The sequence below is a fragment of the Lingula anatina genome, chromosome 4 (assembly GCF_051362555.1).
Source record: "Lingula anatina isolate TDL-2025a chromosome 4, LinAna3.0, whole genome shotgun sequence".
In the NCBI taxonomy this organism is placed as follows: Eukaryota; Metazoa; Brachiopoda; class Lingulata; order Lingulida; family Lingulidae; genus Lingula; species Lingula anatina.
Window position 1 is genome coordinate 29,962,561 of NC_141770.1, and position 16,287 is coordinate 29,978,847.

A 16,287-nucleotide genomic window follows, 5' to 3' on the forward strand; every position below is an offset into this window, starting at 1 on the left:
GTTATATCAACGATATTACTTACCTATCACCCTACTTTGCTGGGAATGGTCATTTATTTTGTGTAATTGCAACTGGATTTAATTTTTGAAGTATATTGCGCTGTGTTGCGCTGTGTTGCGGTGTATTGCGCAATTCAGTCACACCGGGTTCGGGTCACAGTTCGACTTGCTGCTTGCTGCATATATTTCCTGATCCAAACCGGTATTTTTGACAAGACGAAGAAAATGGTGATCTTATGCAATGTTATGTAAAAAAATTAATTCATTTATCTTTTTAAAAGACCGGACCATTCTTTAATGATCCACTCCGTTAAAAAAAACAATAGAAGTTGAACAAAGGGGATTTTTATGTTCGGGATGTTGACCTAATTAGTATGTACTATGTGACCTGATTTCACCGTGGACTAGAAAGGTGTGACCCAGTAATATAAACAGGTGTGATAGGTAAGTTGTCTTTTCATTCATCTTAAAATATAGCTTACATATGTTGAGCTTTTTCAAATATCCTTTCTGAACAGGGTTGCCAACAGCTCATCGCGAAGTGAATTGGTGTTAATTAAGTAAAATGTTTCGTATCAAAAAAACCCCAGTATATACATTATACAATCGTGTATTTATAATCAGAGTGGTGCTACGTCGACACTAGCTGTAACTGTCACCCTTGTTTTAACCAGGGAATAATATCGTATATATATATATAGCTTTATTCATACTTTCTGCATCAGACTGAGCTTGTGAAAGTGTTCACGTTGCTGTAAATGAATTATATTCGTTGCTGTATGATGATGATGATGATATATAGCTTTATTCATACTTTCTGCATCAGACTGAGCTTGTGAAAGTGTACAATGTACAGAGATAATTTGAGTAATAGCAACAATTAATGCATTATAGTAATACTAGCTGTATATACATATATGTATGTATGGCCTACCTTGCAGGGAACTTTACCAGCTTTGACGGAAATTAAACTGTGCTTGCACATTTAAAATGTATATTGAGAGAGAGAGAGAGAGAGAGAGAGAGAGAGAGGGAAATGCTTGAAAATCAACACACCGATGTCAACTAGTAGAGTATGAATAAACCAGTACGTTTTTTTTTTTTTTTTCAGCCATATCTCAAAAAGCCTTTCAAGTTTTTGTGACACCATGCATGCATGCATGTATATATACTGTATATCCGTCAGGTTTCAGATGTCAGTTTAAAAATATTTAAATTATTTCAGCCATAGAAACTTCAAATTTGTCAAATAAAAAAGAATAGTAAAGGAACTGTTATATACAGTATATAAGCATGAAAGATGCAGCTAAGATTTTTATTGTAGGATTTTCCCAAGCTAGTTAATTAACTGATGTACATGTGAAGTAGAATGTTAATTAACTGATGTACATGTGAAGTAGAATGTTAATTAACTGATGTACATGTGAAGTAGAATGTTAATTAACTGATGTACATGTGAAGTAGAATGTTAATTAACTGATGTACATGTGAAGTAGAATTAATTTGTTTGGTCCACAAAAGCATGTAATATGAGAAAGACAAATTGTATATTCCAGCATGGTGCATATATATATACATGTACATGCAGTATAACTGGACTTCCTAACGTTGGCTTTGTGGGGATTGAAGGATGGGGGAATTAATAAAACATATTTACCGAAAAATTCTGATATCATTTTTTCCTTACAATAATATGCTGGTTTAAATTTCTTGATGTTATAAGTGGCATGTATCTACATGTATTTTGTCTACTTTTTGGTAAATTCACTTTCAAAACACCTCTGCTAACTTTTACTATAGCTGTAAGTGGCATTTGGTGGCATATTTTGCTAATGATATATATGTGCTGAAATTTACTGATGGTGTTGATATGAATGAATTGAAACATCATCTTTTTAGTTGGGTTCAGATGAGAAAAAGTACATATACATATATACTTGTAAAATTATGATATGTTTAATTTTACACCCAGTCTGATAATTCACGGACTTCTGGCTGAAAGGAAGGATCGAAAGGGCAAAATGCTGTAACAATCTTGAAAAAAGGTGACACAAAATATTTTGTTATACATCAGAGAAAAAAGATACAGATGTAAAAAACAAGCACTATCACAGACAAAAAAGCGCTTACACAAATAAGTATATAATAAGAAGATTTTTGTGAATTTTTATTTACATTTACAATTGTGAAAAAAGGAAGCGATGTGGCTGCAGTAAGGCATGGCCTCATAGTTAATTGTTAGTAATCATTTTATCATCAGTAGTTACTTTGCCTGGACTTGTCTAAACTAAAATATTTACATATTTTTTATAAAGATATAATATGATGATATCCTCTTGTGTGTGTGAATCCTGTCTACATCGACAGAGCTAAGATCTTATTATTCTCTGTCATCTCACAGAAAATATGTCAGTGTACGTATGTCTCATCATGATTACCACATTGTGTATGTGAGGTGGAGTAGTCGGTCTCTGCATATTTATGAGGGCATCATATTAAACATTGATATATGCAGGATAAACCAGTTGTCAAGATTGCTCACTGAGGTCATATAGAATGGGATAGAGTCTGTATAGTCACTGTGACCTGGGGAATATCTCTATGTACCTGACACCTCACTGAGGTCATATAGAATGGGATAGAGTCAGTATACTCACTGTGACCTGGGGAATACCTCTATGTACCTGACACCTCACTGAGGTCATATAGAGTGGGATAGAGTCAGTATAGTCACTGTGACCTAGGAAATACCTCTATGTACCTGACACCTCACTGATGACATATAGAGTGGGATAGAGTCTGTATAGTCACTGTGACCTGGGGAATACCTCTATGTACCTGACACCTCACTGAGGTCATATAGAATGGGATAGAGTCAGTATACTCACTGTGACCTGGGGAATACCTCTATGTACCTGACACCTCACTGAGGTCATATAGAGTGGGATAGAGTCAGTATAGTCACTGTGACCTAGGAAATACCTCTATGTACCTGACACCTCACTGAGGACATATAGAGTGGGATAGAGTCTGTATAGTCACTGTGACCTGGGGAATACCTCTATGTACCTGACACCTCACTGAGGTCATATAGAATGGGATAGAGTCAGTATAGTCACTGTGACCTGGGAAATACCTCTATGTACCTGACACCTCACTGAGGTCATATAGAATGGGATAGAGTCAGTATAGTCACTGTGACCTGGGGAATACCTCTATGTACCTGACACCTCACTGAGGTCATATAGAGTGGGATAGAGTCAGTATAGTCACTGTGACCTGGGGAATACCTCTATGTACCTGACGCCTCACTGAAGTCATATAGAGTGGGATATAGAGTCAGTATAGTCACTGTGACCTGGGGAATACCTCTATGTACCTGACACCTCACTGAGGACATATAGAGTGGGATAGAGTCTGTATAGTCACTGTGACCTGGGAAATACCTCTATGTACCTGACACCTCACTGAAGTCATATAGAGTGGGATATAGAGTCAGTATAGTCACTGTGACCTGGGGAATACCTCTATGTACCTGACACCTCACTGAGGTCATATAGAGTGGGATAGAGTCAGTATAGTCACTGTGACCTGGGGAATACCTCTATGTACCTGACACCTCACTGAGGACATATAGAGTGGGTAGAGTCTGTATAGTCACTGTGACCTGGGGAATACCTCTATGTACCTGACACCTCACTGAGTTTATATAGAGTGGGATAGAGTCTGTATAGTCACTGTGACCTGGGGAATACCTCTATGTACCTGACACCTCACTGAGGTCATATAGAGTGGGATAGAGTCTGTATAGTCACTGTGACCTGGGGAATACCTCTATGTACCTGACACCTCACTGAGGACATATAGAGTGGGATATAGAGTCAGTATAGTCACTGTGACCTGGGGAATACCTCTATTTACCTGACACCTCACTGAAGTCATATAGAGTGGGATATAGAGTCAGTATAGTCACTGTGACCTGGGGAATACCTCTATGTACCTGACACCTCACTGAAGTCATATAGAGTGGGATATAGAGTCAGTATAGTCACTGTGACCTGGGGAATACCTCTATGTACCTGACATCTCACTGAAGTCATACAGAGTGGGATAGAGTCAGTATAGTCACTGTGACCTGGGGAATACCTCTATGTACCTGACACCCCACTCAAGTCATATAGAGTGGGATAGAGTCAGTATAGTCACTGTGACCTGGGGAATACCTCTATGAAATATTCCAGCTAGGTGGAGGAACAATCCGTATCACCTACCCTGAGTGTCAGAGCCATGTAAAAGCTAGCTTGTTAAATATACCTTGTGATGGAGACGTTATGACTAGTATTGCTACTATGGGTTATATATGAAATCAAGATCGAGCTGGCAATACCGGAATCTAGAACCTAGGATAGTATCATCAGATCATTTTTGGAAACAAAAAAGGAAAAGGTTATTTGTACTTCCTAACCAGTATAGATCTGGTTGTAGTGGGGAATATTTGAGGACCTTATCGATCTTTACTTTGATATTGATATTTATATACTGTGTAAACAGCTGGCAAATAGCTCTGAAAGCTAGTCGATCCTCCTTTAGAAACGGAAACTGAAAGTGTGAAAATTCATGTTAATAGACCAAAAAGGCACCATATTTTTTATTGACGTTGTCTTTTAATCTATACTTCACATTACAGATTATGATTATTTATTGGTTAATGTTCTGGTAGTGGGATATCATAGTAAAACAACTTGCAGCCACTTTTGATTTGAGATGTCAGTTGTGGAGATTGTTTCACTGTTGCCATGGGAACCAGGTCAAGGTGAGGAACTGTTTCTGTCAGTTTAAATGTCTGCAGTCAGGTGTAGTGTAATGGTTGCTATGTTCTTAACAACTCTTTTATTGTCATTGTTTATGTATCAGATTAACCACGCCCTCATTCACTGACACAATGTATAAGCTGTTATTATGTGTTTTTGTCATACCTGAAGTCACAGCAAGTATAGTTCAAGTAAGACAGTGGAATAGTGGAGGATAAGATCTGTATCTGTAGTCTCAGTTACCAGTAACATATAATATAACAACTGTGCAGGTAAGCAGGTAGTGTCATATACTAGACTGACCATACACTATAGTCTCAGTTACCAGTAACATATAATATAACAACTGTGCAGGTAAGCGGGTAGTGTCATATACTAGACTGACCATACACTATAGTCTCAGTTACCAGTAACATATAATATAACAACTGTGCAGGTAAGCGGGTAGTGTCATATACTAGACTGACCATACACTATAGTGTCATATACTAGACTGCTGTTTTTTTTAGAAGCAGTTTAGACTGGTCTTTGTTTGTCAATCATGTGACCTCCTCTGGTGCAGTGAGGTGAGGGTGGTGGTCTGTTGACCAGGGTCAAACCAGAATTACAGGTAAGTGACCTGTCCTCCCTGATGTGACCTCCTCTGGTGCAGTGAGGTAAAGGTGGTGGTCTGTTGACCAGGGTCAAACCAGAATTAAGTGACCTGTCCTCCCTGATGTGACCTCCTCTGGTGCAGTGAGGTAAAGGTGGTGGTCTGTTGACCAGGGTCAAACCAGAATTAATTAAGTGACCTGTCCTCCCTGATGTGACCTCCTCTGGTGCAGTGAGGTGAGGGAGCTATAGGTGGTCTGTTGAACTGGGTCAAACCAGAATTAATTAAGTGACCTGTCCTCCCTGATGTGACCTCCTCTGGTGCAGTGAGGTAAGGGTGGTGGTCTGTTGACCAGGGTCAAACCAGAATTAATTAAGTGACCTGTCCTCCCTGATGTGACCTCCTCTGGTGCAGTGAGGTGAGGGTGGTGGTCTGTTGACCAGGGTCAAACCAGAATTAATTAAGTGACCTGTCCTCCCTGATGTGACCTCCTCTGGTGCAGTGAGGTGAGGGTGGTGGTCTGTTGACCAGGGTCAAACCAGAATTAATTAAGTGACCTGTCCTCCCTGATGTGACCTCCTCTGGTGCAGAGAGGTGAGGGTGGTGGTCTGTTGACCAGGGTCAAACCAGAATTAATTAAGTGACCTGTCCTCCCTGATGTGACCTCCTCTGGTGCAGTGAGGTGAGGGTGGTGGTCTGTTGACCAGGGTCAAACCAGAATTAATTAAGTGACCTGTCCTCCCTGATGTGACCTCCTCTGGTGCAGAGAGGTGAGGGTGGTGGTCTGTTGACCAAGGTCAAACCAGAATTAAGTGACCTGTCCTCCCTGATGTGACCTCCTCTGGTGCAGAGAGGTGAGGGTGGTGGTCTGTTGACCAGGGTCAAACCAGAATTAAGTGACCTGTCCTCCCTGATGTGACCTCCTCTGGTGCAGAGAGGTGAGGGTGGTGGTCTGTTGACCAGGGTCAAACCAGGGTCAAATTAAGTGACCTGTCCTCCCTGATGTCCTCTGAAAGGGTTTCGAATATACAACAAGATTTGTGTATGTAATAAGTTCAGTTACTTCTAAGGATACTAATCTGACTCAGGAAGATCTACATAGGTTTACCCACAATTCCTGACTTGAGTTATTCGCGTGGAGAGAAAAGTAATGCATCACAACAACTTTATTACAAAACTAAAACTCTGTTATTACCAGGATGTTGCCTGGTTTTGTAGAAGAAATGTGACCCAGAGAATTAAGGCTCTTATCATTAACTGATCTTCTGCTATTTTTAGAATGAAATTAATAGACTTGATGCCTAAAACTCAGATAATAAATCAAAGTGATAATGAGGCATTATTGATATATCTTGTTGTATCTCCAGATCTGCCAAGATTTGAAAAATGAAAAATTGTAAAAGGTGTCACTGCCATAGCACTTTAACAATGCATCTAATATGTCACAGAAAATGTTATTCTATTTTTCTGATGTTTGCAATATTTTAGGAACTGCATGAGAGCTAGTGCAGAATGATTTTTGACACCAGACTTGTGCATTTGTGCAGATAAAAAAGAATTGTTGTTTTAGTGTGTTTATTATTAGTAATATTGCATCATACCATGCAGATATTATATATATACCAGCTGGGCCCATCCAACTATTGCAAAGTGCAATCAGTGTACTAGTCATCAGCTGAATTGTCTGACACGTCTCTTGTAGCAGTAATTAATTAAGGGGGTAATTAATTATTGTGTGTGCTCAGCTTAATTATCCCTGAGCTGCTTGAGGAGGCATCTTGGATCCCTGAGCTGCTTGAGGAGCATCTTGGATCCCTGAGCTGCTTGAGGAGGCATCTTGGATCCCTGAGCTGCTTGAGGAGCATCTTGGATCCTTGAGCTGCTTGAGGAGGCATCTTGGATCCCTGAGCTGCTTGAGGAGCATCTTGGATCCCTGAGCTGCTTGAGGAGGCATCTTAGACAGTTAATTAAGCTGATTACATTGATTAGCAAGAATCCCTGCAGAGTTGGATCGACCCAGCTGGTACGTTATCTGAATCTAAATGTGCCCAAAGTTCTTATCCGTATGCTTATACCGTCATAGTTTATTCCTGGGTACCCATTGGCTAGCTGGTTTGATTTCATTATTTGTGTAGTAATTGTTTTCTTTTCAGACTCTACAGCTAAATAAGACAGTGAAGGTTCTCATAATCTGCTGAAGAAATCACAATGGCAGAGACAAGCACCACACAAACCACTACCACCACCACCACATCCTCCTTTGACATCTCTGTGAGCTTTGACTATCTGAAGACTGTGCCTGGGATATTTGTGATTGTGGAATTGGTAAGAGAAGTCCATTGGACCCTGTCTACCAACTTTTTTCTTTAATTCATATATTGATTGATAATTAAAGCTGTTCAAAACCATATTTTTCTCTAACAGCTTCTCAAAAGTAAAATTGTCAACTTTGATCTTTGTCTAGGTAATGTATGATTTAATATATAAAGATCATATATAAACTGATTTAGTATAAAAACAATACAGAAACTTTGCAGATATAAATATGGTTTGGTGGGACAGTGACATTACCTGGTAGGTCACATGTTCTTGGAAAAGTTGCCTCTTCATGTATTTATCAGTTTCATTACAAAAGAATCTACTGTATACATCTAGGTCATGAAATCATTCTGCTCAGTATTGGAAAAAACAGAAATATACGTTAGGTAAAAGAATTATAATTGGATACTGTAGTCCTTTACTAAATGTTGTGTTTTGCCATTTTTAGAACAAATATGTAAACAAAGAAATTATCTGTTTTTTCAGGTTTTGAGCCTCATTGTGTTAATCTGTGCATCCCTGGCAGTAATTTATGGTGGGTTTGGCTGGGTGGTGTTTGTGGCTGTTCTGGGACTCATCTGTTCCATTCTCCTCATTGTCTTCTACATCCTGGGCTTTGTTAGCAGGATCTCTATGTGGCTGCTACTGGTGAGGACGTCACTGGAAAGCTTCTGTGACAAAATGTTGCTTTTCTGTGAAATCATTGCTTTCAAAATATCTAATTTCATGACACCATTTAGTACTCCAAAACCCTGCCTAAAATGTTAATTAATTTAGTCATTGAACACTGAAGATTTATCTATTTCCCAAAAGAAAGTATGTAAGGCAGTAAATAAGGAATTTTTGGAAAAGGGTGACAAAATCCTTAAGATAGTTGAGTTGTTCAGTACCTATAGTTTGTGTACCTATAGAGTGATTAAGTTTCTGTCTCAGCAAGTTATATATTTTACTCTACTGTTAACATGTTATGTTATATATTTCAGGAATTTATTTACTATGTGGTGATGTTTCTCTTCTGGATCATAGCATTCATAGTGGCTGCAGTTTTGACTGGCCAGAACAATCAGTCCATCCTGTACCTTTGGTATTTTCGTACGACCAGTTATCTTGGAGCCATGATTGCTGCTACTGTAAGTGTTGGTTGAAGAAGGAAGGAAATTCATAATCTTTATCAGTACATATATTGTTCATGCAGCTTTCAGGATATGTTTAAATTATGTTTGAATGTTAATATTTAAATAAGATTTTTAATTACATTTGATAAAACAGGTGGATTGAGACCGTCTTCTGGGTCTTCTGGAAGACGGTTAGATTTTAAAGTTTATATTGAGGGGTATCTATTTTTCTGTTGGAAGACCTTCAAAAGTGGAGGATGGATCAACAAACAGGCCTACCCAACTACCAGACTCGGCACCTAAGGATCCTGAATTAACCGGTATATCGGACCACGCTACCCGTTTTCAAGGTGTGTGTCAGATCGCATTTCGGAGTATCATACCCCAGAACAAATTTTGTAGCACGACTGCGGGCTCATCCACGCTCGGCTGAACAACCTTAAACTGTACTCTTACTTTAGAGTACTCTATTTTATTGTCTCTATGGGGATATATGGGGACTTAATGACATTTGGTTTGAATGTTTTAACCACTTTTGATAGGGCTTTTTTGCATTGTATTAGATTAATGTGGCAGTCAAAGGTTCATCTAGGTGGCTTTCAAATTTGTGCACCCGGTTTTAAAATCATATAGCGATTTTACGACAATCGTTTACTATCCAATCAAGGTGACAGCCGAGCATGCCAGGGCTCATCCTGTCGGTGTTCTGGCTGATACTCCGAAATGCGATCTGACACACACCTTGAAAACGGGTAGTGTGGTCTGATATACCGGTTAATTCAGGATCCTTAGGTGCCGAGTCTGGTAGTTGGGTAGGCCTGAACAAAGATGTAATTTGGAATACTGTCAGAAAATATCTCTGGATCCGCCCCCGATAAAATGCATTTATTTAATTGAACAGTTATTAACAGACCAAAACCTTTGTTAAAATTACTGAACTAAATAATTACTTTAAAATATCAGTTGATATATTTAGTAATCATGTTTGGATGATTTATTTTAGGTCTTCTCCTGCTTTGCAATGATCATCTTTGGGATTCATTGCTTCTTTGCGTTCCGTGCGTGGAGAGGTCAGCCATTGTTTGCCACTGTGGTGACCAGTGGTCAGACCAGCACCAGTGCCCAGAAGACAACCACAGTGACCTCTGGCTAGACATGAGAACTGGCTCCTCTTGGCTGCAACTGAAACCAAAGCAACATTATAGAGTGACAAATGGGGGTTTTCAGGTTTTCTTATAGTTTTCTAATTATAAGTTTGTATTAAAAAATTACGTGAAATTGGATAGGTAATAAAACAATATAAAGTCAATATTGCAAGAAATATACGAATTCTTGCATATTTGTCCACAAACTTGTTTTCTCAAAAGAAAAAATATTAAGATTACTGTGTTTTAACCATGATTTCAAATACTTTGTATCAATGACCAGAATGTTTGTAAGCAGTCACATTAATCAATATTTTTGAAGCCAAGTTTTATAAAGAATTCCAACATTCCAGAATGCTTTAAACATACTGTGTATGACCAGCTGTCCAGTTAGTGTTAACTTCCCTTGGATAATAGGGACGTTTGTTATATGGTATTTCAAGTAGATTTTAATATCTCATGAGCAGGTGATTTGTTTGTAATGTTTATATGGACCAAGTTGTAAACCAAGGAACTTTTGAACTTATGAAGGTTAGATGTTTTGCATGTACATGTGCTATTTGAAATGTACGGTTATTTGCATAGAAAATGTTGGACATCAGTGAGATTTATCATATGTTAGTGGTAAAATTTATATTATTTGATTTTTTATGCATTCCTTGGCTGGGGTTGTTTATTCTCTGAATATGTGCAAGTTTTGTTTTGATGTGTGGTGTTACACTGTAGAAGGATTACTGGTTTAAGGGGGGGGGGGGGGGGTCACATTTCAGTGTGTGCTGGTACAGTGTAGACAGAGACTGGCTTAAAGGGGGCATATTTCAATGTGTGCTGGTATACGATGTAGACAGAGACTGGTTTAATGCAGTATATGTAATTAGTCATTCCAGAGAACTGACCTAAGCTTGCTAGCTAAACTGTATCATAGAGCTCAACCAATCTCTCAGTAATCCCAATAGCTGCAAATACTAGTAATGTATGTATATGCCGATTTAAGTTTATGAAAAAAGAATTAACTGATACATTGAAGTGATGCTTAGACCTTAAGGCACTGCCCATTGTTGACCAGTCATCAAACTATTGTTAGCTGCATGTTAATGTCATCACAATGATTTGATGTTAATTTAAATGAAAAAAATTCCCAAAAAAAATACCAAATATAATTTGTGGTGAAAGCGTGTACAGATCTATCTGTAAGTGGTGCCCACTGGTGGAAATAGTGTTAACTTTATTTTATTTTGTATCTTCAGTGTGTGTCTATTTATTGACATCTTGCTTCTAAAGCTGTTATTTTGCCATACGTGCTAGTAAGCAATTACTTGCTACTGACGGTGCTGCTTTGCTATGTGTAAATTCACTGTTCCCATTTTATACGTTTTACCGCGTGTCATATTTTATATTTTGTCAGCATTTTTGCTGATATCAGCTGATTACTTCATTATGCTATGCCTGTTCTATGTAGTTATAAGACATTTATACTGCTCTGTGTATTTTCATATTCAAGTGTGCTTCAGTTGTTTTTATACAGTATGTTTGAGCAATAATTAATTGCTTGAGTGCCCAGTCAGAAAAGGAAGCATTTCAATATCCCATCCTGCTTATTTCATTAATGTTGGTGCTTTTCAGATTTGTTGTCTACACTTGGAACTAGTTTCAGCTTCAAGTAGTTTTGGAGATTAATTCATAGTTAATGGCAGTAGTGCATTATATTGGAAATTTTCTGTAGAATTCATTTTCCCTGCTGATAAAACTTTCAAGTGTGAGCATCTGATGTGTGCTAGTAAGTACAGTGCAGTACAGAGGGTGGACTTCTACATCACCATTTTGTAGGAACACTTTGTTATAGTATATTAATTTTTCAAATTAAAGGAAAAATTTCCTCTTATGTGTGACTAAATAACTATATTTGGTAAATGTGTTGTGCCTGTTGTATTTGCCTCCATTGTGGATTTGACTGTCATGTTGGCTCCGTAACTACTAGCAGCTGTTGATATGAATTTTCACATTTTTAAACAAGGAATAGCATAAATATATATGCACTGTTTTCTGCTTAAAATTACTATAATTATTTTGATGGCAAAAATGAAAACTTTAGACAATGCTTCAGTGTGTTTCTAAAGCCTTATTGGTATTGTACTGTTTTCTAGGGTATATATGAGTAGTATTGACTGTACTAACTCTATTTAAATGTTACTGCATAATCATATTCTCATATTCTACTGTTAGTTCAACCAATTCAAGATTTCAATACAGTGTATGCTGTTTATATATTTGATCTTGGTTAAGAATTTATGTATTTGTTAGCTTCATTGTACACAAACTTTATCTATAATTCTTTTACAAAGGATTATTTATATGAGTCACTAAACTCATACAAGACAAGAAAGGCAGCTTTTTAAAAATATAACACTAAATTATACACTATAAGAGCAATTTTGAATAGTACTTTTGATAAGTATTCCTTTCTTAACTTCCATCTATACCTTTGGGGCCATTCAGAATAGAACATCTCAGATAGACTTCATGATGGGTTAAGGCAGATGTATCCGTGAAGGCAGGTGTATCCGTGGCCTCATGATAGGTGAAGGCAGATGTATCCGTGACTTCATGATAGGTGAAGGCAGATGTATCCGTGGCCTCAGATAGGTGAAGGCAGATGTATCCGTGGCCTCAGATAGGTGAAGGCAGATGTATCCGTGGCCTCAGATAGGTGAAGGCAGATGTATCTGTGACCTCATGATAGGTGAAGGCAGATGTATCTGTGGCCTCAGATAGGTGAAGGCAGATGTATCCGTGGCCTCAGATAGGTGAAGGCAGATGTATCCGTGGCCTCAGATAGGTGAAGGCAGATGTATCTGTGACCTCATGATAGGTGAAGGCAGATGTATCCGTGGCCTCAGATAGGTGAAGGCAGATGTATCCGTGGCCTCAGATAGGTGAAGGCAGATGTATCCGTGGCCTCAGAAAGGTGAAGGCAGATGTATCTGTGACCTCATGATAGGTGAAGGCAGATGTATCTGTGGCCTCATGATAGGTGAAGGCAGATGTATCTGTGACCTCATGATAGGTGAAGGCAGATGTATCAGTGGCCTCAGATAGGTGAAGGCAGATGTATCCGTGGCCTCAGATAGGTGAAGGCAGATGTATCTGTGACCTCATGATAGGTGAAGGCAGATGTATCTGTGACCTCAGTGAAGGGAAGGCAGATGTATTCGTGGCCTCATGAAAGGTGAAGGCAGATGTATCCGTGACCTCATGATAGGTGAAGGCAGACGTATCCGTGGCCTCAGATAGGTGACCTCATGATAGGTGAAGGCAGACATATCCGTGGCCTCATGATAGGTGAAGGCAGACGTATCCGTGGCCTCAGATAGGTGAAGGCAGATGTATCTGTGGCCTCAGATAGGTGAAGGCAGATGTATCCGTGGCCTCAGATAGGTGAAGGCAGATGTATCCGTGACCTCATGATAGGTGAAGGCAGATGTATCCGTGGCCTCATGATAGGTGAAGGCAGACATATCCGTGGCCTCATGATAGGTGAAAGCAGACGTATCCGTGGCCTCAGATAGGTGAAGGCAGATGTATCCGTGGCCTCAGATAGGTGAAGGCAGATGTATCTGTGGCCTCATGATAGGTGAAGGCAGACATATCCGTGGCCTCATGATAGGTGAAAGCAGACGTATCCGTGGCCTCAGATAGGTGAAGGCAGATGTATCCGTGGCCTCAGATAGGTGAAGGCAGATGTATCTGTGACCTCAGATAGGTGAAGGCAGATGTATCTGTGGCCTCAGATAGGTGAAGGCAGATGTATCTGTGGCCTCATGATAGGTGAAGGCAGACGTATCCGTGGCCTCAGATAGGTGAAGGCAGATGTATACGTGGCCTCAGATAGGTGAAGGCAAATGTATCCGTGGCCTCAGATAGGTGAAGGCAGATGTATCTGTGACCTCATGATAGGTGAAGGTAGATGTATCTGTGACCTCATGATAGGTGAAGGTAGATGTATCCGTGGCCTCATGATAGGTGAAGGCAGCGAATCCGTGGCCTCATGATAGGTGAAGGCAGACGTATCCGTGGCCTCAGATAGGTGAAGGCAGATGTATCCGTGACCTCATGATAGGTGAAGGCAGATGTATCTGTGACCTCATGATAGGTAAAGGCAGACGTATCCGTGGCCTCAGATAGGTGAAGGCAGATGTATCCGTGGCCTCAGATAGGTGAAGGCAGACGTATCCGTGGCCTCAGATAGGTGAAGGCAGATGTATCTGTGGCCTCATGATAGGTGAAGGCAGACATATCCGTGGCCTCATGATAGGTGAAGGCAGACGTATCCGTGGCCTCATGATAGGTGAAGGCAGACGTATCCGTGGCCTCAGATAGGTGAAGGCAGATGTATCCGTGACCTCATGATAGGTGAAGGCAGATGTATCTGTGACCTCATGATAGGTGAAGGCAGATGTATCTGTGACCTCATGATAGGTGAAGGCAGACGTATCCGTGGCCTCAGATAGGTGAAGGCAAATGTATCCGTGGCCTCAGATAGGTGAAGGCAAATGTATCCGTGGCCTCAGATAGGTGACAACAGATGTATCCGTGGCCTCAGATAGGTGACAACAGATGTATCCGTGGCCTCAGATAGGTGACAACAGATGTATCCGTGGCCTCAGATAGGTGAAGGCAGATGTATCCGTGGCCTCAGATAGGTGAAGGCAGATGTATCTGTGGCCTCAGATAGGTGAAGGCAGATGTATCCGTGGCCTCAGATAGGTGACGGCAGATGTATCCGTGGCCTCAGAAAGGTGAAGGCAGATGTATCCGTGGCCTCAGATAGGTGACGGCAGATGTATCCGTGGCCTCAGAAAGGTGAAGGCAGATGTATCCGTGGCCTCAGAAAGGTGAAGGCAGATGTATTCGTGGCCTCAGATAGGTGAAGGCAGATGTATACGTGGCCTCAGATAGGTGAAGGCAGATGTATACGTGGCCTCAGATAGGTGAAGGCAGATGTATACGTGGCCTCAGATAGGTGAAGGCAGATGTATACGTGGCCTCAGATAGCTGAAGGCAGATGTATACGTGGCCTCAGATAGCTGAAGGCAGATGTATCCGTGAAGGCAGATGTATCCGTGGCCTCAGATGGGTGAAGGCAGATGTATCCGGGAAGGCAGATGTATCCATGGCCTCATATGAAGGCATATTTATTGGTTACCTCATACTGTACAAGACATCATTATTCCACTGTTATTTTGCAAGGGTGAGGAGTGTTTTATTATTATTTTTTTATAGATGTATGGTATTAAATATTATTTTAGATTTAGGATCACTTTTTAAATTTTAATTCTTCTTTAGTGAAGAAACGGGGTTGTCATTTTTAAACTTTTTACAGAGAAACTGCATGTCTGGATGTATTTATTAACTTTATATATAATATTTTTCTGTACTCATTAACTTCGTGTAATATTTCTCTATAATTTATATACCAGAATCTCTAGATGTTAGCTTTAATTATTGCTGAGCAAAATAAATATGTATTCATGGCTTTATTTGACTTTGTTAATTGCATTGTGGAGGTGGTTAGCAAAAGAATAAGCATGTAAGAGTTCAGATCCCCCTGTCAGGAACTGCTCAAATTTAGTGAAAAGCTCTCAATTTGGACACCATTGTAAAGATTTTGATTGGCACAAATGGAACATTTACGGTTGGCAGTCAAAGAATCTATGTTGCAATTGCACTGAGGAAATCCAACACAGACTACAATAGCCAGTTTTAATATTTTTATTGTTAGCTTGTTGCTTGCTCAATTCATTCACATTACTGCGTTTTTCCCAAAGTTGCAGAGCTCGCAAGGTGACTGAGAGTAAATTTGAAGTACAGGTAAACATGTCTCTCGTGTGTGTATTTTAGGTCTTTTCAGCTTGGTCCAGCGAGCTGATTAACCTCCAAATGAAATCAATACTCTTTGCTCCTCTCCCTCTCTCTCGCTTTTCCTTTCTTTTATTTTCACAGGCGTGGGAAGTCAGTTTTCCTCTTTTGAAACCGCATTCGGACTGACCTTGAATCCGGTAAGGCCTACTTCTGTTGAATTCTGATCATAGTAATAAACTCAAACTAATTGTAAAAGTGCTCTTGGATAGTTTGGATTGATGATTTAGAACAAAAATGGACTGGCAAAATTAAGTCTTGCAGTTTGTGAAATTCGTTTTCTAAGGGAATTTGCGCCTTTTTTTATAGCTTACCATATACCTAATAAATAATAAGTAATAAATATCAGGTTGTAATTAAGTCAGATCACTAAGTGGGTCAGTACTCGC

The 16,287-nt window shown here is 39.7% G+C and overlaps 1 protein-coding gene across 15 annotated transcripts; it reads left to right on the plus strand.

Annotated features, from left to right (window-relative positions):
* The first annotated feature begins 273 nt into the window (after positions 1-273).
* On the plus strand, positions 274-15,517 carry LOC106168050 (plasmolipin). 15 transcript variants are annotated; one of them, XM_087010617.1, is made up of 6 exons: positions 4,839-5,083; positions 7,557-7,728; positions 8,209-8,370; positions 8,706-8,852; positions 9,078-9,187; positions 9,841-15,517. In XM_087010617.1, the coding sequence occupies exons 2-5, from the start codon at positions 7,612-7,614 to the stop codon at positions 9,138-9,140; spliced, it is 489 nt and encodes a 162-aa protein (XP_086866743.1). In that variant the 5' UTR covers positions 4,839-5,083; positions 7,557-7,611; the 3' UTR covers positions 9,141-9,187; positions 9,841-15,517. The 15 variants fall into 15 exon arrangements, 5 of the variants coding, with proteins under 5 accessions (XP_013402435.1, XP_086866742.1, XP_086866743.1 ...); XR_015333792.1 differs by lacking the exon at positions 9,078-9,187 and having other exon boundaries at positions 4,844-5,083; positions 9,841-14,294; positions 14,328-15,517; XR_015333794.1 differs by lacking the exon at positions 9,078-9,187 and having other exon boundaries at positions 4,844-5,083; positions 9,841-13,710; positions 13,775-15,517.
* The last annotated feature ends 770 nt before the right edge of the window (positions 15,518-16,287 follow it).

Excerpts from the sequence above, each read along its gene's own strand:
- LOC106168050 (XM_013546981.2), top strand. The coding sequence starts at position 7,612 with ATGGCAGAGACAAGCACCACACAAACCACTACCACCACCACCACATCC. Across the intron at positions 7,729-8,208 it reads TATTTGTGATTGTGGAATTG|GTTTTGAGCCTCATTGTGTT; the intron begins GTAAGAGAAGTC and ends CTGTTTTTTCAG. Across the intron at positions 8,371-8,705 it reads TCTCTATGTGGCTGCTACTG|GAATTTATTTACTATGTGGT; the intron begins GTGAGGACGTCA and ends TATATATTTCAG.